This window comes from Taudactylus pleione, unplaced genomic scaffold, assembly GCF_031769625.1.
Source record: "Taudactylus pleione unplaced genomic scaffold, aTauple2 ptg000329l, whole genome shotgun sequence".
Taxonomy (NCBI): domain Eukaryota; kingdom Metazoa; phylum Chordata; class Amphibia; order Anura; family Myobatrachidae; genus Taudactylus; species Taudactylus pleione.
In genome coordinates, this window is record NW_028284730.1 from 11,636,907 (window position 1) to 11,661,943 (window position 25,037).

At 42.1% G+C, this 25,037-nt stretch overlaps 1 protein-coding gene across 3 annotated transcripts in view; it reads left to right on the forward strand.

Moving 5' to 3' along the window:
* XPO7 (exportin 7) overlaps positions 1 to 25,037 on the forward strand; it is a 92,455-nt gene that overhangs the window by 63,799 nt on the left and 3,619 nt on the right. For all 3 annotated transcript variants that reach the window (XM_088443394.1, XM_088443395.1, XM_088443396.1), the window contains 8 exons: positions 12,203 to 12,291; positions 13,278 to 13,385; positions 13,631 to 13,713; positions 13,826 to 14,040; positions 15,788 to 15,926; positions 16,015 to 16,175; positions 22,710 to 22,808; positions 22,944 to 23,071. In XM_088443394.1, coding sequence (XP_088299520.1) covers positions 12,203 to 12,291; positions 13,278 to 13,385; positions 13,631 to 13,713; positions 13,826 to 14,040; positions 15,788 to 15,926; positions 16,015 to 16,175; positions 22,710 to 22,808; positions 22,944 to 23,071 — 1,022 coding nt within the window. The remainder of the gene's footprint in view (positions 1 to 12,202; positions 12,292 to 13,277; positions 13,386 to 13,630; positions 13,714 to 13,825; positions 14,041 to 15,787; positions 15,927 to 16,014; positions 16,176 to 22,709; positions 22,809 to 22,943; positions 23,072 to 25,037) is intronic.

The following is a 25,037-nucleotide window of genomic DNA, read 5'->3' on the forward strand; positions in this document are numbered from 1 at the left end:
AGAAATGTCCTATTGTATAAATGAGATATATACACTGGAGACTGCATCCTATATACTGAGATACAGACCAGAGAAACGTCCTATTGTATAAATGAGATATATACACTGGAGACTGCGTCCTATATACTGAGATACAGACCAGAGAAACGTCCTATTGTATAAATGAGATATATACACTGGAGACGGCGTCCTATATACTGAGATATAGACCAGAGAAACGTCCTATTGTATAAATGAGATATATACACTGGAGACTGCGTCCTATATACTGAGATACAGACCAGAGAAACGTCCTATTGTATAAATGAGATATATACACTGGAGACTGCATCCTATATACTGAGATACAGACCAGAGAAATGTCCTATTGTATAAATGAGATATATACACTGGAGACTGCGTCCTATATACTGAGATACAGACCAGAGAAACGTCCTATTGTATAAATGAGATATATACACTGGAGACGGCGTCCTATATACTGAGATACAGACCAGAGAAACATCATATTGTATAAATGAGATATATACACTGGAGACTGCATCCTATATACTGAGATACAGACCAGAGAAACGTCCTATTGTATAAATGAGATATATACACTGGAGACGGCGTCCTATATACTGAGATACAGACCAGAGAAACGTCCTATTGTATAAATGAGATATATACACTGGAGACTGTGTCCTATATACTGAGATACAGACCAGAGAAACATCATATTGTATAAATGAGATATATACACTGGAGACTGCATCCTATATACTGAGATACAGACCAGAGAAACGTCCTATTGTATAAATGAGATATATACACTGGAGACGGCGTCCTATATACTGAGATACAGACCAGAGAAACGTCCTATTGTATAAATGAGATATATACACTGGAGACGGCGTCCTATATACTGAGATACAGACCAGAGAAACATCATATTGTATAAATGAGATATATACACTGGAGACTGCATCCTATATACTGAGATACAGACCAGAGAAACGTCCTATTGTATAAATGAGATATATACACTGGAGACGGCGTCCTATATACTGAGATACAGACCAGAGAAACGTCCTATTGTATAAATGAGATATATACACTGGAGACTGTGTCCTATATACTGAGATACAGACCAGAGAAACATCATATTGTATAAATGAGATATATACACTGGAGACTGCATCCTATATACTGAGATACAGACCAGAGAAACGTCCTATTGTATAAATGAGATATATACACTGGAGACGGCGTCCTATATACTGAGATACAGACCAGAGAAACGTCCTATTGTATAAATGAGATATATACACTGGAGACTGTGTCCTATATACTGAGATACAGACCAGAGAAACATCATATTGTATAAATGAGATATATACACTGGAGACTGCATCCTATATACTGAGATACAGACCAGAGAAACGTCCTATTGTATAAATGAGATATATACACTGGAGACGGCGTCCTATATACTGAGATACAGACCAGAGAAACGTCCTATTGTATAAATGAGATATATACACTGGAGACGGCGTCCTATATACTGAGATACAGACCAGAGAAACATCATATTGTATAAATGAGATATATACACTGGAGACTGCATCCTATATACTGAGATACAGACCAGAGAAACGTCCTATTGTATAAATGAGATATATACACTGGAGACGGCGTCCTATATACTGAGATACAGACCAGAGAAGCATCCTATTGTATAAATGAGATATATACACTGGAGACTGTGTCCTATATACTGAGACACAGACCAGAGAAACGTCCTATTGTATAAATGAGATATATACACTGGAGACTGTGTCCTATATACTGAGATACAGACCAGAGAAACGTCCTATTGTATAAATGAGATATATACACTGGAGACTGTGTCCTATATACTGAGATACAGACCAGAGAAACATCATATTGTATAAATGAGATATATACACTGGAGACTGCATCCTATATACTGAGATACAGACCAGAGAAACGTCCTATTGTATAAATGAGATATATACACTGGAGACGGCGTCCTATATACTGAGATACAGACCAGAGAAACGTCCTATTGTATAAATGAGATATATACACTGGAGACGGCGTCCTATATACTGAGATACAGACCAGAGAAACATCATATTGTATAAATGAGATATATACACTGGAGACTGTGTCCTATATACTGAGATACAGACCAGAGAAACATCCTATTGTATAAATGAGATATATACACTGGAGACGGCGTCCTATATACTGAGATACAGACCAGAGAAACGTCCTATTGTATAAATGAGATATATACACTGGAGACTGTGTCCTATATACTGAGATACAGACCAGAGAAACATCATATTGTATAAATGAGATATATACACTGGAGACTGCATCCTATATACTGAGATACAGACCAGAGAAATGTCCTATTGTATAAATGAGATATATACACTGGAGACTGCGTCCTATATACTGAGATACAGACCAGAGAAACGTCCTATTGTATAAATGAGATATATACACTGGAGACGGCGTCCTATATACTGAGATACAGACCAGAGAAACATCATATTGTATAAATGAGATATATACACTGGAGACTGCATCCTATATACTGAGATACAGACCAGAGAAACGTCCTATTGTATAAATGAGATATATACACTGGAGACGGCGTCCTATATACTGAGATACAGACCAGAGAAACGTCCTATTGTATAAATGAGATATATACACTGGAGACTGTGTCCTATATACTGAGATACAGACCAGAGAAACATCATATTGTATAAATGAGATATATACACTGGAGACTGCATCCTATATACTGAGATACAGACCAGAGAAACGTCCTATTGTATAAATGAGATATATACACTGGAGACGGCGTCCTATATACTGAGATACAGACCAGAGAAACGTCCTATTGTATAAATGAGATATATACACTGGAGACGGCGTCCTATATACTGAGATACAGACCAGAGAAACATCATATTGTATAAATGAGATATATACACTGGAGACTGCATCCTATATACTGAGATACAGACCAGAGAAACGTCCTATTGTATAAATGAGATATATACACTGGAGACGGCGTCCTATATACTGAGATACAGACCAGAGAAACGTCCTATTGTATAAATGAGATATATACACTGGAGACTGTGTCCTATATACTGAGATACAGACCAGAGAAACATCATATTGTATAAATGAGATATATACACTGGAGACTGCATCCTATATACTGAGATACAGACCAGAGAAACGTCCTATTGTATAAATGAGATATATACACTGGAGACGGCGTCCTATATACTGAGATACAGACCAGAGAAACGTCCTATTGTATAAATGAGATATATACACTGGAGACTGTGTCCTATATACTGAGATACAGACCAGAGAAACATCATATTGTATAAATGAGATATATACACTGGAGACTGCATCCTATATACTGAGATACAGACCAGAGAAACGTCCTATTGTATAAATGAGATATATACACTGGAGACGGCGTCCTATATACTGAGATACAGACCAGAGAAACGTCCTATTGTATAAATGAGATATATACACTGGAGACGGCGTCCTATATACTGAGATACAGACCAGAGAAACATCATATTGTATAAATGAGATATATACACTGGAGACTGCATCCTATATACTGAGATACAGACCAGAGAAACGTCCTATTGTATAAATGAGATATATACACTGGAGACGGCGTCCTATATACTGAGATACAGACCAGAGAAGCATCCTATTGTATAAATGAGATATATACACTGGAGACTGTGTCCTATATACTGAGACACAGACCAGAGAAACGTCCTATTGTATAAATGAGATATATACACTGGAGACTGTGTCCTATATACTGAGATACAGACCAGAGAAACGTCCTATTGTATAAATGAGATATATACACTGGAGACTGTGTCCTATATACTGAGATACAGACCAGAGAAACATCATATTGTATAAATGAGATATATACACTGGAGACTGCATCCTATATACTGAGATACAGACCAGAGAAACGTCCTATTGTATAAATGAGATATATACACTGGAGACGGCGTCCTATATACTGAGATACAGACCAGAGAAACGTCCTATTGTATAAATGAGATATATACACTGGAGACGGCGTCCTATATACTGAGATACAGACCAGAGAAACATCATATTGTATAAATGAGATATATACACTGGAGACTGTGTCCTATATACTGAGATACAGACCAGAGAAACATCCTATTGTATAAATGAGATATATACACTGGAGACGGCGTCCTATATACTGAGATACAGACCAGAGAAACGTCCTATTGTATAAATGAGATATATACACTGGAGACTGTGTCCTATATACTGAGATACAGACCAGAGAAACATCATATTGTATAAATGAGATATATACACTGGAGACTGCATCCTATATACTGAGATACATACCAGAGAAACGTCCTATTGTATAAATGAGATATATACACTGGAGACTGTGTCCTATATACTGAGATACAGACCAGAGAAACGTCCTATTGTATAAATGAGATATATACACTGGAGACTGCTTCCTATATACTGAGATACAGACCAGAGAAACGTCCTATTGTATAAATGAGATATATACACTGGAGACTGCGTCCTATATACTGATATACAGACCAGAGAAACGTCCTATTGTATAAATGAGATATATACACTGGAGACTGTGTCCTATATACTGAGATACAGACCAGAGAAACGTCCTATTGTATAAATGAGATATATACACTGGAGACTGCGTCCTATATACTGAGATACAGACCAGAGAAACGTCCTATTGTATAAATGAGATATATACACTGGAGACTGCATCCTATATACTGATATACAGACCAGAGAAACGTCCTATTGTATAAATGAGATATATACACTGGAGACGGCGTCCTATATACTGAGATACAGACCAGAGAAACATCATATTGTATAAATGAGATATATACACTGGAGACTGCATCCTATATACTGAGATACAGACCAGAGAAACGTCCTATTGTATAAATGAGATATATACACTGGAGACGGCGTCCTATATACTGAGATACAGACCAGAGAAACGTCCTATTGTATAAATGAGATATATACACTGGAGACGGCGTCCTATATACTGAGATACAGACCAGAGAAACATCATATTGTATAAATGAGATATATACACTGGAGACTGTGTCCTATATACTGAGATACAGACCAGAGAAACATCCTATTGTATAAATGAGATATATACACTGGAGACGGCGTCCTATATACTGAGATACAGACCAGAGAAACGTCCTATTGTATAAATGAGATATATACACTGGAGACTGTGTCCTATATACTGAGATACAGACCAGAGAAACATCATATTGTATAAATGAGATATATACACTGGAGACTGCATCCTATATACTGAGATACATACCAGAGAAACGTCCTATTGTATAAATGAGATATATACACTGGAGACTGTGTCCTATATACTGAGATACAGACCAGAGAAACGTCCTATTGTATAAATGAGATATATACACTGGAGACTGCTTCCTATATACTGAGATACAGACCAGAGAAACGTCCTATTGTATAAATGAGATATATACACTGGAGACTGCGTCCTATATACTGATATACAGACCAGAGAAACGTCCTATTGTATAAATGAGATATATACACTGGAGACTGTGTCCTATATACTGAGATACAGACCAGAGAAACGTCCTATTGTATAAATGAGATATATACACTGGAGACTGCGTCCTATATACTGAGATACAGACCAGAGAAACGTCCTATTGTATAAATGAGATATATACACTGGAGACTGCTTCCTATATACTGATATACAGACCAGAGAAACGTCCTATTGTATAAATGAGATATATACACTGGAGACTGCATCCTATATACTGATATACAGACCAGAGAAACGTCCTATTGTATAAATGAGATATATACACTGGAGACTGCATCCTATATACTGAGATACAGACCAGAGAAACATCATATTGTATAAATGAGATATATACACTGGAGACTGCGTCCTATATACTGAGATACAGACCAGAGAAACGTCCTATTGTATAAATGAGATATATACACTGGAGACTGCGTCCTATATACTGAGATACAGACCAGAGAAACATCATATTGTATAAATGAGATATATACACTGGAGACTGCATCCTATATACTGAGATACAGACCAGAGAAACGTCCTATTGTATAAATGAGATATATACACTGGAGACGGCGTCCTATATACTGAGATACAGACCAGAGAAACGTCCTATTGTATAAATGAGATATATACACTGGAGACTGTGTCCTATATACTGAGATACAGACCAGAGAAACATCATATTGTATAAATGAGATATATACACTGGAGACTGCATCCTATATACTGAGATACAGACCAGAGAAACGTCCTATTGTATAAATGAGATATATACACTGGAGACGGCGTCCTATATACTGAGATACAGACCAGAGAAACGTCCTATTGTATAAATGAGATATATACACTGGAGACTGTGTCCTATATACTGAGATACAGACCAGAGAAACATCATATTGTATAAATGAGATATATACACTGGAGACTGCATCCTATATACTGAGATACAGACCAGAGAAACGTCCTATTGTATAAATGAGATATATACACTGGAGACGGCGTCCTATATACTGAGATACAGACCAGAGAAACGTCCTATTGTATAAATGAGATATATACACTGGAGACGGCGTCCTATATACTGAGATACAGACCAGAGAAACATCATATTGTATAAATGAGATATATACACTGGAGACTGCATCCTATATACTGAGATACAGACCAGAGAAACGTCCTATTGTATAAATGAGATATATACACTGGAGACGGCGTCCTATATACTGAGATACAGACCAGAGAAGCATCCTATTGTATAAATGAGATATATACACTGGAGACTGTGTCCTATATACTGAGACACAGACCAGAGAAACGTCCTATTGTATAAATGAGATATATACACTGGAGACTGTGTCCTATATACTGAGATACAGACCAGAGAAACGTCCTATTGTATAAATGAGATATATACACTGGAGACTGTGTCCTATATACTGAGATACAGACCAGAGAAACATCATATTGTATAAATGAGATATATACACTGGAGACTGCATCCTATATACTGAGATACAGACCAGAGAAACGTCCTATTGTATAAATGAGATATATACACTGGAGACGGCGTCCTATATACTGAGATACAGACCAGAGAAACGTCCTATTGTATAAATGAGATATATACACTGGAGACGGCGTCCTATATACTGAGATACAGACCAGAGAAACATCATATTGTATAAATGAGATATATACACTGGAGACTGTGTCCTATATACTGAGATACAGACCAGAGAAACATCCTATTGTATAAATGAGATATATACACTGGAGACGGCGTCCTATATACTGAGATACAGACCAGAGAAACGTCCTATTGTATAAATGAGATATATACACTGGAGACTGTGTCCTATATACTGAGATACAGACCAGAGAAACATCATATTGTATAAATGAGATATATACACTGGAGACTGCATCCTATATACTGAGATACAGACCAGAGAAATGTCCTATTGTATAAATGAGATATATACACTGGAGACTGCGTCCTATATACTGAGATACAGACCAGAGAAACGTCCTATTGTATAAATGAGATATATACACTGGAGACGGCGTCCTATATACTGAGATACAGACCAGAGAAACATCATATTGTATAAATGAGATATATACACTGGAGACTGCATCCTATATACTGAGATACAGACCAGAGAAACGTCCTATTGTATAAATGAGATATATACACTGGAGACGGCGTCCTATATACTGAGATACAGACCAGAGAAACGTCCTATTGTATAAATGAGATATATACACTGGAGACTGTGTCCTATATACTGAGATACAGACCAGAGAAACATCATATTGTATAAATGAGATATATACACTGGAGACTGCATCCTATATACTGAGATACAGACCAGAGAAACGTCCTATTGTATAAATGAGATATATACACTGGAGACGGCGTCCTATATACTGAGATACAGACCAGAGAAACGTCCTATTGTATAAATGAGATATATACACTGGAGACGGCGTCCTATATACTGAGATACAGACCAGAGAAACATCATATTGTATAAATGAGATATATACACTGGAGACTGCATCCTATATACTGAGATACAGACCAGAGAAACGTCCTATTGTATAAATGAGATATATACACTGGAGACGGCGTCCTATATACTGAGATACAGACCAGAGAAACGTCCTATTGTATAAATGAGATATATACACTGGAGACTGTGTCCTATATACTGAGATACAGACCAGAGAAACATCATATTGTATAAATGAGATATATACACTGGAGACTGCATCCTATATACTGAGATACAGACCAGAGAAACGTCCTATTGTATAAATGAGATATATACACTGGAGACGGCGTCCTATATACTGAGATACAGACCAGAGAAACGTCCTATTGTATAAATGAGATATATACACTGGAGACTGTGTCCTATATACTGAGATACAGACCAGAGAAACATCATATTGTATAAATGAGATATATACACTGGAGACTGCATCCTATATACTGAGATACAGACCAGAGAAACGTCCTATTGTATAAATGAGATATATACACTGGAGACGGCGTCCTATATACTGAGATACAGACCAGAGAAACGTCCTATTGTATAAATGAGATATATACACTGGAGACGGCGTCCTATATACTGAGATACAGACCAGAGAAACATCATATTGTATAAATGAGATATATACACTGGAGACTGCATCCTATATACTGAGATACAGACCAGAGAAACGTCCTATTGTATAAATGAGATATATACACTGGAGACGGCGTCCTATATACTGAGATACAGACCAGAGAAGCATCCTATTGTATAAATGAGATATATACACTGGAGACTGTGTCCTATATACTGAGACACAGACCAGAGAAACGTCCTATTGTATAAATGAGATATATACACTGGAGACTGTGTCCTATATACTGAGATACAGACCAGAGAAACGTCCTATTGTATAAATGAGATATATACACTGGAGACTGTGTCCTATATACTGAGATACAGACCAGAGAAACATCATATTGTATAAATGAGATATATACACTGGAGACTGCATCCTATATACTGAGATACAGACCAGAGAAACGTCCTATTGTATAAATGAGATATATACACTGGAGACGGCGTCCTATATACTGAGATACAGACCAGAGAAACGTCCTATTGTATAAATGAGATATATACACTGGAGACGGCGTCCTATATACTGAGATACAGACCAGAGAAACATCATATTGTATAAATGAGATATATACACTGGAGACTGTGTCCTATATACTGAGATACAGACCAGAGAAACATCCTATTGTATAAATGAGATATATACACTGGAGACGGCGTCCTATATACTGAGATACAGACCAGAGAAACGTCCTATTGTATAAATGAGATATATACACTGGAGACTGTGTCCTATATACTGAGATACAGACCAGAGAAACATCATATTGTATAAATGAGATATATACACTGGAGACTGCATCCTATATACTGAGATACATACCAGAGAAACGTCCTATTGTATAAATGAGATATATACACTGGAGACTGTGTCCTATATACTGAGATACAGACCAGAGAAACGTCCTATTGTATAAATGAGATATATACACTGGAGACTGCTTCCTATATACTGAGATACAGACCAGAGAAACGTCCTATTGTATAAATGAGATATATACACTGGAGACTGCGTCCTATATACTGATATACAGACCAGAGAAACGTCCTATTGTATAAATGAGATATATACACTGGAGACTGTGTCCTATATACTGAGATACAGACCAGAGAAACGTCCTATTGTATAAATGAGATATATACACTGGAGACTGCGTCCTATATACTGAGATACAGACCAGAGAAACGTCCTATTGTATAAATGAGATATATACACTGGAGACTGCATCCTATATACTGATATACAGACCAGAGAAACGTCCTATTGTATAAATGAGATATATACACTGGAGACGGCGTCCTATATACTGAGATACAGACCAGAGAAACATCATATTGTATAAATGAGATATATACACTGGAGACTGCATCCTATATACTGAGATACAGACCAGAGAAACGTCCTATTGTATAAATGAGATATATACACTGGAGACGGCGTCCTATATACTGAGATACAGACCAGAGAAACGTCCTATTGTATAAATGAGATATATACACTGGAGACGGCGTCCTATATACTGAGATACAGACCAGAGAAACATCATATTGTATAAATGAGATATATACACTGGAGACTGTGTCCTATATACTGAGATACAGACCAGAGAAACATCCTATTGTATAAATGAGATATATACACTGGAGACGGCGTCCTATATACTGAGATACAGACCAGAGAAACGTCCTATTGTATAAATGAGATATATACACTGGAGACTGTGTCCTATATACTGAGATACAGACCAGAGAAACATCATATTGTATAAATGAGATATATACACTGGAGACTGCATCCTATATACTGAGATACATACCAGAGAAACGTCCTATTGTATAAATGAGATATATACACTGGAGACTGTGTCCTATATACTGAGATACAGACCAGAGAAACGTCCTATTGTATAAATGAGATATATACACTGGAGACTGCTTCCTATATACTGAGATACAGACCAGAGAAACGTCCTATTGTATAAATGAGATATATACACTGGAGACTGCGTCCTATATACTGATATACAGACCAGAGAAACGTCCTATTGTATAAATGAGATATATACACTGGAGACTGTGTCCTATATACTGAGATACAGACCAGAGAAACGTCCTATTGTATAAATGAGATATATACACTGGAGACTGCGTCCTATATACTGAGATACAGACCAGAGAAACGTCCTATTGTATAAATGAGATATATACACTGGAGACTGCTTCCTATATACTGATATACAGACCAGAGAAACGTCCTATTGTATAAATGAGATATATACACTGGAGACTGCATCCTATATACTGATATACAGACCAGAGAAACGTCCTATTGTATAAATGAGATATATACACTGGAGACTGCATCCTATATACTGAGATACAGACCAGAGAAACGTCCTATTGTATAAATGAGATATATACACTGGAGACTGCGTCCTATATACTGATATACAGACCAGAGAAACGTCCTATTGTATAAATGAGATATATACACTGGAGACTGTGTCCTATATACTGAGATACAGACCAGAGAAACGTCCTATTGTATAAATGAGATATATACACTGGAGACTGTGTCCTATATACTGAGATACAGACCAGAGAAACGTCCTATTGTATAAATGAGATATATACACTGGAGACTGCGTCCTATATACTGAGATACAGACCAGAGAAACGTCCTATTGTATAAATGAGATATATACACTGGAGACTGCTTCCTATATACTGATATACAGACCAGAGAAACGTCCTATTGTATAAATGAGATATATACACTGGAGACTGCATCCTATATACTGATATACAGACCAGAGAAACGTCCTATTGTATAAATGAGATATATACACTGGAGACTGCTTCCTATATACTGAGATACAGATCAGAGAAACGTCCTATTGTATAAATGAGATATATACACTGGAGACTGCGTCCTATATACTGAGATACAGACCAGAGAAACGTCCTATTGTATAAATGAGATATATACACTGGAGACTGCATCCTATATACTGAGATACAGACCAGAGAAACATCATATTGTATAAATGAGATATATACACTGGAGACTGCGTCCTATATACTGAGATACAGACCAGAGAAACATCATATTGTATAAATGAGATATATACACTGGAGACTGCATCCTATATACTGAGATACAGACCAGAGAAACGTCCTATTGTATAAATGAGATATATACAGAGCAATCGGTCTCCAGTTACTAGACACAATTGATAAAAATAGTGTTTTTGTTGGGCTGCTGTAAGAGCTACAGTTTAACATGTTCTTCTTTCTCTAGAGGAGTCTTGTTGGGTTGGTGAGAGACCTGAGAGGAATCGCCTTTGCATTCAACGCTAAGAGTAGCTTCATGATGCTGTTTGATTGGATGTATCCTGTTAATGTGTGTACTGTATTTCTTTGGATAGGGGTAGTGTTGTTGCATGTGATGGCACAGAGATAGTGAGCGGAGGCTGCACCACCCCAGTCTGGGGTTTTATTGTTTGGTCAGGAACCACACTGACCACTGCCTGCATTTAGTGTGTGTACAGCAATCACAAACATCAATGTGTGTACAATGCTGCTGTGTATACAGGACAATGGCCTTGTTAGGGGAATTCAGGAGGTAAAATGTCACAAGAGCACAGCACCCTTGTAATAATGTATTCCATTCTATCTTCCCTATCTTCCTACATACAAGGAATGTGATATGGGGCAAAATGTAGTGGGTAGAGGGTTTCTAAAAGTGTTGAGATTTGGGCGTTTGCAGTCAGATATAACACGGCAGTGTTTATGAAGGCTAAAGCAGGTTGGTTTTCCCTTGGTACAAAGCGCAGCTATATTTATTATTTACGTTATATATCGCACACATATTCCACAGCACTTTACAGAGGATATTTCAGTCATTCACACCAGTGAGCTTACAATCTACATTCCCTATCACATGGACACACACACAAATTAGGGTCAATTGTTTTGTCAGAAGCCAATTAACCTATCTGTATGTTTGGAGTGTGGGAGGAAACTGGAGCACCCAGAGGAAACCCATGCAAACAGAGAGAACATACAAACTCCATACCGATGGGCCATGACCAGGAATTGAACGCAGTACAGTGAGGCAGTAATGCTGACCACTATGCTATCATGCCCTTTAAATCTGATTGCTAACTCTCCGAAATCTCGGCACTTTCAAAAACCCACTACCCATTACATTTGGTCCATAGGGTGATGACAAAGAGTGTAATGGCTGCTTCTTGGGCCAGATGAAGTTGTATATGTTAGATAGGATGCTGGGTAGACACCAGCCACTGAATGATGGTGTGTCATAGTGATGAGAGTAGCGGGTCTGCTCCGTGTTATTCCTTAGCCATCCTCAGATACCCAGCTTACATGCCCATCCTACAGAGAGCTCTAGAACTTTGGTTCCATGACCCGGCCTGTACTACACCGATCCTCAAACTCATGGCAGAGCTGGTACACAACAGGTTTGTCTATGTCTCTCCACTAACATTCATTTACCTCTAAATGTGCTCATGTTTTATTATAGCTTTTCTTTCAATCGCATTCAGTGTCCGATCTACTTCTTGTCGTGTCTTGGACAACTATGACCTCTATGATATTCCTATCGGGACACTTTATCTGTAATCTCATCTTCCTTCCCTCATTCCCATCACACACCTTCCCCTTTCCTTCCTGCATGCGCTAACTGCGGCTTTGTCTTCCCCTGCAGGTCACAGAGGCTACAGTTTGATGTCTCCTCTCCGAATGGCATTCTTCTCTTTCGAGAGACCAGTAAAATGATCACAACCTATGGTACTTTCCCTCAGCTCCCTCATGCCCCCGATGGTGGCTTCCTCCTGATGCAGAAATGTTATCTGAGTACATTTATGTGTGTAACCATGTCGGTCTCTGTTCTCACCATCAGGTAACAGGATCCTGACCCTGGGGGAGCTTCCTAAAGAGCAGCTCTATGTTCTGAAGTTGAAGGGTATCTCCATATGTTTCTCGGTGCTAAAAGCTGCTCTCAGCGGCAGCTACGTCAATTTCGGGGTCTTCCGGTTGTACGGTGATGAAGCTCTGGATAATGCCCTTCAGACCTTTGTTAAATTACTGCTGTCTGTGCCACACAGTGATCTACTGGTAATGAAACTCTGCATATCCACATTTGTGTCAGGCTGTATGATTAGATAGAGCCCTACATATAATAATATAACATGGGTTATTCGCATACTGTCAGGCAGTACTATTACAGTGTATGGATTTATAACCTGGACTGTTACCACCCCAGTGTCAGGAAACCAATGTATTCAAGAGGGGGAATATTAAGGTATATTGTCTGTAGCATAAAGGATTGTCCCAATCTTAATCCACATCATAGCACAGTCATACTCTGTAGTTTGGCTGCGTGGTGGATTATACTTCTAACTTGCATTGTACGGGTTTATAGCTTCGTGTTGCTTTGTTTTGTGCTGTGACAGGAATTTGAGCACCTTTAAATTAGCCACTAAAAACACTAGTTCCTTCTCCTCTGTGCCCTGCAAACCTGTCTGGAAGCTCAGCTTTTTCAGTGTGCCCGCCACAGCTGGGAACTTGTTTCATTGCATTTATAAAAGCTATTCTATTTCTACACTTTTATTTTTTTTTATACTTGTTTAGCACCCCCCAGCTGCTACTGAGGGTACCTGCAGTGTGCTGAGGAGGCACAGGGATTGGTATCTCCCTATGCTCTCCCCCCAGGGTGGGGGCAGCCTTGGATGTAGTGGCTGCGATCTGCGTGCCTACGGTGCCAAAGGATCAAGACCAGTAGGGTTAGGCACTTAGAAGGGGGATTAGGGTTAGGCACAGGGGGGGAGATTAGGGTTAGGCACCCCTAAGGAGGGTTAGGTGGTTTAGGTTAGATTAGACAATACTTACCTTACCACGATCGGGATTTCCAGCGCTGTCAGGCTTCTGCTGCCGGGCTCTGCTATTTTGTCGGGCTGCCGGGATTCGGGCTCCCGGCCATGAGGCAGCCGGGATATCATTCCGATTCCGTGGTACATGCCATGTTGTCCCTTGGAACGTATTTTTTATCTACCTGTGCTCTCAAGTAGCAATGCTTCCAATGGGGCTTAAGGTGAAAAGTGCACAGTCGGGTGATTGTAGTAGCCCTGGACTTGCCAAGAAGATGAAACCTAGACCTTCTAAGCATGGCAGTAGACCTGGTGTGGAGCTGTCCTCCGATACAAGATTTGTGCGGGCTCTTTCACCAGTACTTGCCTCGGCTGGCTATACTGTCATGACTGTGTGGTTTAGACCATGCCCTGGGCAAGGAAGCTGGATCCTGTCGGTATTTAGCACAGATTTTGGAAGATATATTTCACATGGTGTGCAATGAATGGGCATCTGCCCTCTCTCTGGTTGGACTGGTTGCTGCTGTTTTTGGATAAGGGACTTAACAGTTCTGCTCTATAATGGTTCAGGTCTGAACCTTCTGTTTTGTGCCAGAGAAAACTGGATTTCTTACCTGAAGTACAGACATTATTTCAGGGAGCGATGCATGTGCAGCCGCCGTGCCTTCCTGCGCAGAGCTAGAACTTTTAGAGGTTAATTTGAAGGTACCTGAGCTCCTGTCACTGCTCTCTGAACTCTATTATCCCAGTGTCCCCCAAATAAAGAATTTAACACATTTGCACATATCCTTTCAAGAGATTACAACTTGAGCACTGCCTTGTAATAGTTTAAAATGTTATATTGGGTTATTACTTGCATACATTAAAAGTCTGTTGTCTTAAAAAAACATGAGTATAGAAGAACTTAAATGTTGCAATAAGAGAGAACGAACAGTGAGGATCAAAGGAGGCAGATATGCTACATCTGTGTCACCCCCAGTGCTCCTGTGTTGTAGGATTACCCCAAGCTCAGCCAGTCGTATTACTCGCTCTTGGAGGTGCTGACTCAGGATCACATGTCATTCATCGCCAGCCTGGAGCCACGTGTCATCATGTACATTCTGTCCTCCATCTCAGAGGGGCTGACAGCTCTGGGTGAGTCGGTAGCGGAGTGTGGCCCCCTTAGGCACGTGATCATTTCCAGTTCTTTTTTGACTATGAATAATGTTTTGCATCTCCACAGACACCATGGTGTGTACAGGCTGCTGCTCCTGTTTGGACCACATAGTCACATACCTCTTCAAGCAGCTGTCCCGCAGTGGTAAGAAAAGGGGAGCGCCACCACCGCAAGAGAGCGAGCGCTTCCTGCACATAATGCAGCAGCATCCGGAGATGATCCAGCAGGTGACGCATCTCATTCACTCTCACATCTTCCCGGCCTGTACTTAGAGGACCTCTAAAGTACTAACCACACCCAGGATAGTACTAGAGACCACGATATTACACCCAACGGCAGATCCAGGGCCTGATTCAGTACAGAACGCAAGTGCGATTGCCGCTGCGATTATGCACGCAGTCTCGCTACGTAGATATGCTAATCCTCTGCGATCGCTATGCCGTCGCAGCACAACATAAGGACGCCCACCTTACCTTACACACATCCATAACACTTAGCAAGACTGCGAAATCATTGAGTTGAAACGCACTGGCACGTCTGTGTTCCGCCGGCCACCCCTCTCCCCCAAACGTTACTTCCTGTCAATAACTCTGCGATGTGTCTGCGTAGTGGAGTCTTCGCACTGCCTTGCATGCGCAGAACGCAATAATCGTCCATCTGCATGCATTATCGCACTTGTGATCCTTGCTGAATCAGCCCACAGACAGGTCAGTAGCGTTGCTTCAATTACCCAAACTCCAGAGCTGTCGAAGTACAGACCCAGGTCAATGGGATCAGGCCATTTTCTGTATTCTATTAGGGGCGTGTAGTACTTTTATAATATACCAGTTTTTAAAGGAGCTGTCAGTTTAATTGTTTAGAATACGTGTGGTGATCCCACCCCCGATGCCTTTTGTTGTTGTTAGTAAAGCACTGACTGGAGTTTGCACAACGGACTGAAAGTGAGTAATAATAAACCATCAGGTGAGTGTGACAACTTCGGGTGGTGGTGTCACATTATTGAACTATCCCATGACCAAGCAGTCACGTGTTTTGACTTCTCAATCTGTTTTATCCTGCCCTCAAACTGTTTTTCGGCTTCATTGACTCCACACTGCAGATCCCAGACGGGCCGCTGCCATAGTTGTAATCGGTTGGAGGAAGAGTCACTTGCATTAAAAAATGGCATTTCCTCCTGCTTTTCTATTGCTACTATCTTCAGGGTCCATAGGGAGTCCACAGGGATACCATGGGGAAATGTGGTTGTAGTGATCCAGGCACCAAACAGTTAAGCTTTCAGCTCCCAGGATGCCTCAGGTCCTCCTCCACATATACCTCGCCGCTGGCCACAGGCATTCAGTTTTTCGTTTGGTGCTGCAGGATTCAGACGCACCTTTATAACAGGGGGACTTCTCAGGCAGTCCTAAGCTTTTTATTTTATTTATTTTTACTTCAGAGCAAGCAACACTAGGTGTCTTTAAAGGACACCTGTGCTGCTGCTCCACCTACCTCCGCCGGCGCACAACACCAGTAACCGGACCGGACTGGTGATTTCAGCGGGCACCAGCGGAGCTTGGCTAGCGGTGATGCTGGGATCTGGGACTGCTGTATTGGGCGCGACCGCTGCATCCGCTCCCCCACTAAACCACCGGGGCAAGTCAGTCTGGCGCCGGGGACAGTGGCGGTGGCCATGTTCTAAGGCCAGCCCATCCGGGGGGGTTATTACAGCATAGGGGGGAGGTACGCGCTCCCCGGCAGCCCCTCCCCCAGCCCAGATGCCGATCCAGCTGAGGTTTCCCGCATCTGGGTTGCTCCTCCTATCCTCCTCTGCATATGAGACACCCAGCGACCACTGTCAGTGCTCTGCTGTCGCTGCTGGTTTCAGGAGGTTTTGGGTTTAGTCTCTGTATACCTCTCCGCAGAGGCCAGGTTATACAGCGCTTAAATTCCTACCAAGCCTTGTGTTTTGAGTAGTTAATTCAGGGCCCATTGCAAGTATATTGTATATGAATGTGACTTTTGCTAGCTCTGCTGTGTTGTTACTGCCTTTATTTTCTAGACTGTCCGGTATAAAGATCACTACTATTTCTCCTCCACCCTTTGCTACAGGTGTGTAGGGAATATTTTTGTTTCTCAAATTGTACTTCACATTTATTGTTGCTTGTGAATGCAGTCTCATTTGCACTTATTTATTATGTTTAAGAATAAGGGTAAACAGGAAACTGAGGCCCCGGTGGTGGTTTCATGTAAAAGCTGTTTGGTGGGCTTGTCCCCTCAGGACTTTATACAGTATGGTTTGTGTGCTATTTGTTATGAAGAACCACCTCACCAGTCCAGTCTACCAGCCCCTGTACAGGAGCCATCTTGTGTGTCCTCCTGGTCTCAAGTTATGATGCAGCTAGTGGACCGTTTGGCTGCCTCCCATAATGGGATACCCACAGCAGTTCCAGCTTGCTATATTTGACCCCCCCCCCCCCCCCTATACATCCATCCTGGATGGATGTTTATGCCTACTCAAGTCATAGTACGGCTCAGTCAGCTGCTGCGTTTCAACAGATGTTGCAGGCGAACAGACCGGTAGCCATTAAAGCACCTAAGCGGACGATATCATTTTGTCTGCCCAGCATGTACATTCAGGCGCATCATCGGAGGCAGATGATGCGGCGGGTTCTTTCTCAGAAGAGGAGGAACTTCCTTCTACAGTGGATGTCCCTTCTTTGGTGAGAGTGGTCAAATCAATCCTAAATATAGAGGATGATGAGCCAGCTCCTAGACCTAGGGCTCCAGTGTTTAAACACCAGAGGGTGGTAAAAGCTGAGTTTCCGAAGTCTGAGCAGCTCACTGAATTTATGGGAGAAGCATGGAGTAACCCGAATAAACACTTCCATGTTACAAAAAGATTAGCATCTTTGTATCCTTTCCCACCTGCTGAATGTACTAAGTGGGAAGTTCCTCCTACTATGTATGCTCATGTGACACATTTAGTCAGGAGTGCTGCGTTACCTATTCCATCAGCATCTTCTCTTAAAGATCCCACAGATAGAAAACTTGAAACATGTCTTAAATCAGTGTTTTATTTGTTTGGAGCTGTTACTCGGCCAGCTATGGCTGCGGCCTGGGTATCCAAGGCTTTTGAAGAATGGACAGGGGCATTGAAAGATACTCTACCGAATGCTACCAGAGAACAGCTGACGTATATCTCCCACGTACGGGAAGCAGCCTCCTATTTGAGAGAAGCTGCAATAGATGCTGGACTCCTGGCTTCTAAAGCATCGGCAGCTTCGGTTGTTGCTCGTAGAGCCCTTTGGATAAGGTCCTGGAAAGCAGATGCAGGATCCAAGAAGGCTCTGGACTCCCTGCCTTTGTATGGAAATACACTTTTTGGAGCAGAATTGGGTAAGATAGTGGCTACTCTGGCAGCCTCAAAATCTGCAGGTCTGCCATCAACAGCTACATCAAAGTCTAGGCAGTCCTCTTTTCCGTACTTTCGCCCTCAGGGAAGAGCAAAAGGACAGCATTTCTCCAGACCATCTAGTTTTCACAGGACCACCAAGCAGCAGCTTCCAAGCCAGACGACAAACCCTCCACCTGATGGGGCAGGCCTCCTCCTGGGGGATCCCACTACTAGCATCAAATAACAACAGACGCCTGGGTCCAAGTGGTCTCTCGGGGATATGCCTTGACCTTCTGGAGGCATCTTCCCCAGAAGTTTTTTTTGTAGAACTCCCCCATCAGATTCTATCAAGGCCTTGTCCCTCCAGGAGGCTATTTACTCCCTGCTGTGGCAGGGTGATAATCCCAGTTCCTGTGGTTCAACAAGGAAGGGGTTATTATTCCAATCTGTTTTTGGTTCAGAAACTAAATGGGTCTCATCGCCCTATTCTAAATCTGATAATCCTCAACAAGTTTATCCGTGTACCCATGCTCCGCATGGAGACTTTTTGGTCAATTATTTTGGCGATATAATCTGGGGACTTTATGGCTTCCCTGGACATTCAGGCTGCGTATCTGCCTATAACGCCATCCCATCAAGAATTTTAAACTACTGTTTACTGTCCTGCAACAACATAAAAAATTTCAGGCACTGCCCTTTGGTCTATCAACAACCCCTCAGGTCTTCCCCAAAATAATGATGGTTATGACGGCCTACCTCAGGTGTCCGGGAGTCAGAATACTGCCATACTTAGACGACCTCCTGATATTGGCACAGTCTCCAGCTGTTTTACAACACCATCTCCAACTGACCATTGCCTGCTACAGACACAAGGCTGGATAATCAATTGAAAGAAATCCTCCCTTTCGCCAGTACATCTGGGGGCACTTCTGGATTCTCAGGCACAAGGGATGTTTCTGCCAGGGGACAAGATTTCGGCCCTATTATTGCGAGTGTGCAAATTGCTCCACAAGCGAAGGGTATCCATTCTATCAGCGATGCGGTCAATGGTAACTTCGACGTGTTGGATTATGCTCAGTTCCACTCCAGGCCTCTGCAACAATTTATCCTCTCCTGGTGGAACGGGCAGTATCATCTAATACGGTCCCAGAGGATCCTTCTCACTCCGGAGGTTCGTCTTTCGATCTCGTGGTGGCTACAAAAGGCTCATCTGGACAAGGGTCGCCTATTCTGGATTCCAAATTGTGTGCTCCTAACCACGGACGCCAGTCTTCGCGGATGAGGGGCGGAGACAAGTCATCATACCTTTCACGGAAGATGGACAAATCAGGGAAGTCATCTGCCCATAAACATCCTGGAGCTTCGTGCAGTATACATAGCGCTCATCCTAGCACAGGACCTACTCCAAGGCAGGCCGGTCCACAACACGACCACAGTAGTCTATCTCCTAAGTCGTCAGGACATCCACGACGGAGAGTGGGCTCTCCACCCGGGGGGCTTCAACTCCTGGTGAACATATGGGGCCTACCAGACATAGATCTCATCACATCACATCACATCACATCACGTCACAACCACAAGGTCCCCAGTTCTGGGTCCAGGACCAGAGATCCCTCAGCCGCCTTTGTGAACAAGCTGGCAGTGAGGTGGGACTTCAAGCTGACGCACCTCTTTCCTCCAATTTCCCTCCTCCCAAGGGTCCTCAGGAAATTCAAGCAGGAAGGCGGCACAGTAATACTAGTAGCTCCTGCTTGGTGGACGAGGCACCATTGGTTTACCGACATACAGAATCTATCCATAGACACTCCGTTTTACTCTTTCTCTATGGCCAGATCTGTTGACGCTGGGTGCTTGCATTCGGCCTCATCTGTCTTTGACGGCGTGGCTCATGAGTCTTTCATCTTAAGAGCCAAAGGTTTCTTCAGCTGAGTGATTCAGACGATGCTTAGGGCACGAAAGCCTTCCTCTGCCTTCATCTATCAGAGTTTGGCACTCCTTTGGTCAATGGTGTTCCCACAGAAGTTTGACCCAAAGTTTTTTAGGGTTTCCCGGGTACTTGCTTTTCTCCAAGCTGGATTAGACATCGGTTTCCGCCTGGCCACCCTGAGAGTACAGGTTTTTGCGCTGTCAATTTCGTTCCAGCAAAGGATCACTTTGCCGGATGTTAGAATTTTTTTCAGGGTGTTCTCCGAGTTCAGCCACCCTTTGTCCCACCGGTGACACCGTGGGATTTGTCTTTGGTTCTCAAAGAGCTACAGGCTCCCCTACTTGAACCTCTGGACTCAGATTGGAGTAGTTGACAGCAAAGACACTTTCTCCTCGCTATCTCCTCTGACCACAGAGTCTCTGATTTGGCTTAGCAGCGCTCTCTTGTCACTCCCCCTTTTTTATTTTTCACCAGGATAGACTTTTCCTCTGTACACGGGCGGGTTACCTTCCTAAGGTAGTGTCTCGTTTTCATGTGAATGAAGAGATTGTGGTTCCAGCTTTCCAGTCTTCCAGCTTTCCAGTCTTCAGACCTTTCTGTAGGTGAAGCCTCCCAGGATGTGGTTCGTGCTCTCCATATCTATGTGGATTGTACAAACTCTCTTAGAAAATAAGACGTTTTTTTTGTGTTGTATGGTTTTCACAAACGAGGATGGCCAGCTAACAAACAAACTCTGGCTCAGTGGATGCGCATGACTATCTCTCCGGCTTACACGCAGGCTGATCTACATGTTCCAAACACGGCGACAGCACGTTCTACTCGATCTTTGGGACCAACATGAGCGTTTCGACATGGTGCCTCTGCTGAACAATTGTGCAAGGCGGCCACGTGGTCTTCTGTCCACACCTTTCTTAGGTTCTACACCTTTGACACTTTTGCCTCTCAGGATTCTCCTTTGGGCGGTGGATTCTCCTTTCTGCTCAGGAGCGTCCTCACCCTTAGGGGAACTGCTCTAGGACATCCCCATGGTATCCCTGTGGACTCTCTGTGGACCCTGAAGAAGAAAATAAGCATTATGGTAGACTTACCTGTAACTCTTTTTTTTCTTTGAGGTCCACAGGGCACCCACCCTGACGCATCTGTCTGCTTTTGGATAATTTTTCTTTCGGTCACAGATTCCCTCCTCTTTAATGAGTGTTTCTGGTGTATGTTGTCCTTATTTCGCCTCTTTCCTTCTCCTGCCTTGGGCTTGTTTACAAAAACGCATATGCCTGTGGCCAGGGGCGGGGTATATGTGGAGGAGGACCTGAGGCATCCTGGGAGCTGAAAGCTTAACTGCTTGGTGCCTGAATCACTACAACCACATTTCCCCATGGCATCCTTGTGGACCCTATGGACCTCGAAGAAAAAGAGTTAACAAAGGTATGTCTACCATAACTCTTATTTTCCCTTCCATTCCAGATGCTCTCCACGGTTCTCAACATAATCATCTTTGAAGACTGTCGAAATCAGTGGTCGATGAGCCGACCTTTGCTGGGCCTGATCCTCCTCAATGAGAAGGTAGTGACTTTATAGCTCATTGTGACCCACATTTCTGCCATGTCTCCTGTTCTTGGTTATTCTCACCATTCTTTACTGCCCCATAACTTCTTTTTCCCTCACATTTTCTGTAATCTCTAATTATTTGTCTGTTAGTATTTCTCGGACCTTCGGAGAAGCATTGTCAGCAGCCAGCCCCCTGAGAAACAGCAAGCCATGCACCTTTGCTTCGAAAACTTAATGGAAGGAATAGAGGGCAACCTACTCACCAAAAACAGAGACAGGTTAGTTCTGTGCATGTAGTGTCATAAGGGGCCGTCTATGTCTGAGCAAGGGAAACCTTTTCATTAGGGTGATCCGGCAGCTGCGGTGCTAAATGGGCCGTCACTTCCTGCAGGGAGATGAATGGAGACGTGGTGCAGGCTAATGGATGGGTTGGGTACGGGATCCCGACGATCAGAATCCAGACGCCGGCATCCCGATCAGACGATATCCTAACCCTCCCCCTATCCTTAACCCTCCCTTCCTGGTGCCTAAACCTAACCTCCCCCACTAGTGCCTAAACCTAACCTCCCCCTAACTCTGCTACTTACCTTCGTGAGCCCGACCCCAGCATCCTGACAGGGTTAGGATACGACACCTGTTGGTCGGTATCCTAAACCTCCCCCGCTCCCTAACCCTCCCCCCCTGGTGCCTAAACTTAATTTTCCCCACTAGTGCCTAAACCTAACCTCCCCCTCCCCGCACCCCAAACCTAACCCTGCTACTTACTTTCAGGATGCTGGCGCCGGGATTCTGACAGGTGTCAGGATTCCGGCGCCGGAATCCTCACGGACGGTATTCTGAACTCATCCCCAATGAATTTTATGTGGAAGCAGGTTCAACCTTATGAAGCTGTTGGTGATGACCATTGTTTCAACTGCACATCTAATTCTCATTTCTAATTATGGTTAAGATAATGTGTTCTCCATTTACATAGTAGTATCCCGAAAGTAAGTAGTAGTACGTTGTTCAATATAGGTGTAATAATCTGCATCAATGAATTAATTTTATATTGTAGAACTAAGTACAACCCAATCCTAAAATGTTATAGTTAGGGGCCTAATGTTGAGCTATCCAATATATTCTTTTGTGTTCTGCTGCACCACGGGCTCCTGCTGGCACTGTGTTATCATCAATGGGCAACTAGGTGTCCCAAAAAAGATGGAGTTTGCAGAACTGAGGAGAATATGGCAGATATTGACGTTTCTTCTAGTACCAGCCAACCTGGTCCTTTTTATAAGAAAGGGGGCTGGTTGGTCATTGAAAACAGGAGGGTGCCAGTATGGGGAGGGGAGGGGAGGGACGGGACATCTCCTGTAATCTGAATGCTGTTCCTAGGTATGTAGTTTTTGGGGACATAGTTTTACTTGTATATGTATACTTCATATAGTACTGAGATGTATATTTGGGGTGGGGAAGGTTATTTAGTTTTTTGCTGTATAGATCCAACTTCGGCTGGTTTTCTCCATGCAACCTTCCTGTCAGCCCCATGAGCATTAGGATGTACAGAAGGGATATTGGTGTATAATATTTTATACAAGACATTATAGAAGAAAAGCCAATACCCCTTAGTGTTATATGTACTCTTAAAACAGATTCATCCAAGCCTGAACCCAAACAAGATGATGGCTTTGATCTACAGCTGTGTTCCCAATGTTGGATCTTAAGATGAATACACACCTAGACAACGCATTCTAACGATATATCGCTGTACATACTGCACAATCCGCTGTATGACAGTGCTATATATCGTTTCATGTCTAATGTAAAGACATTGCGGCATCGTCACATCCAAGGGGAAGATGCGACCACCCAATTTGTGGAACAATGAAATGGGTGGTTTTCAGGGTACACATTATACGATGGTCATTCCGATCCATCGTGGACAATATATCTGTGTGTACCCAGCTATAGTCTCATCTTAGAGCTGTGATCAATGATTTTCATCTTCTCTCACCCCCGGCATCTAGTTCCAGTTTGGCTTCTCTCACTGGACAGATTAGGCTTTTCATGGCTGAGATTGCATTACTTTGGTTCCATCGTCACATGGAAATCTGAGCATTTGCTATGATTGGTTTTGCCTGGATTTGTTTTAGGCATTACGTTGTATTGGGGGGTTAAGTTGCCAATATAGCAGCTGATATCACAAGTTTTAGACGTTGTTTTAAATCTTAGCTCACAGCCCAGCCTGATATCTGTCACTTCTCC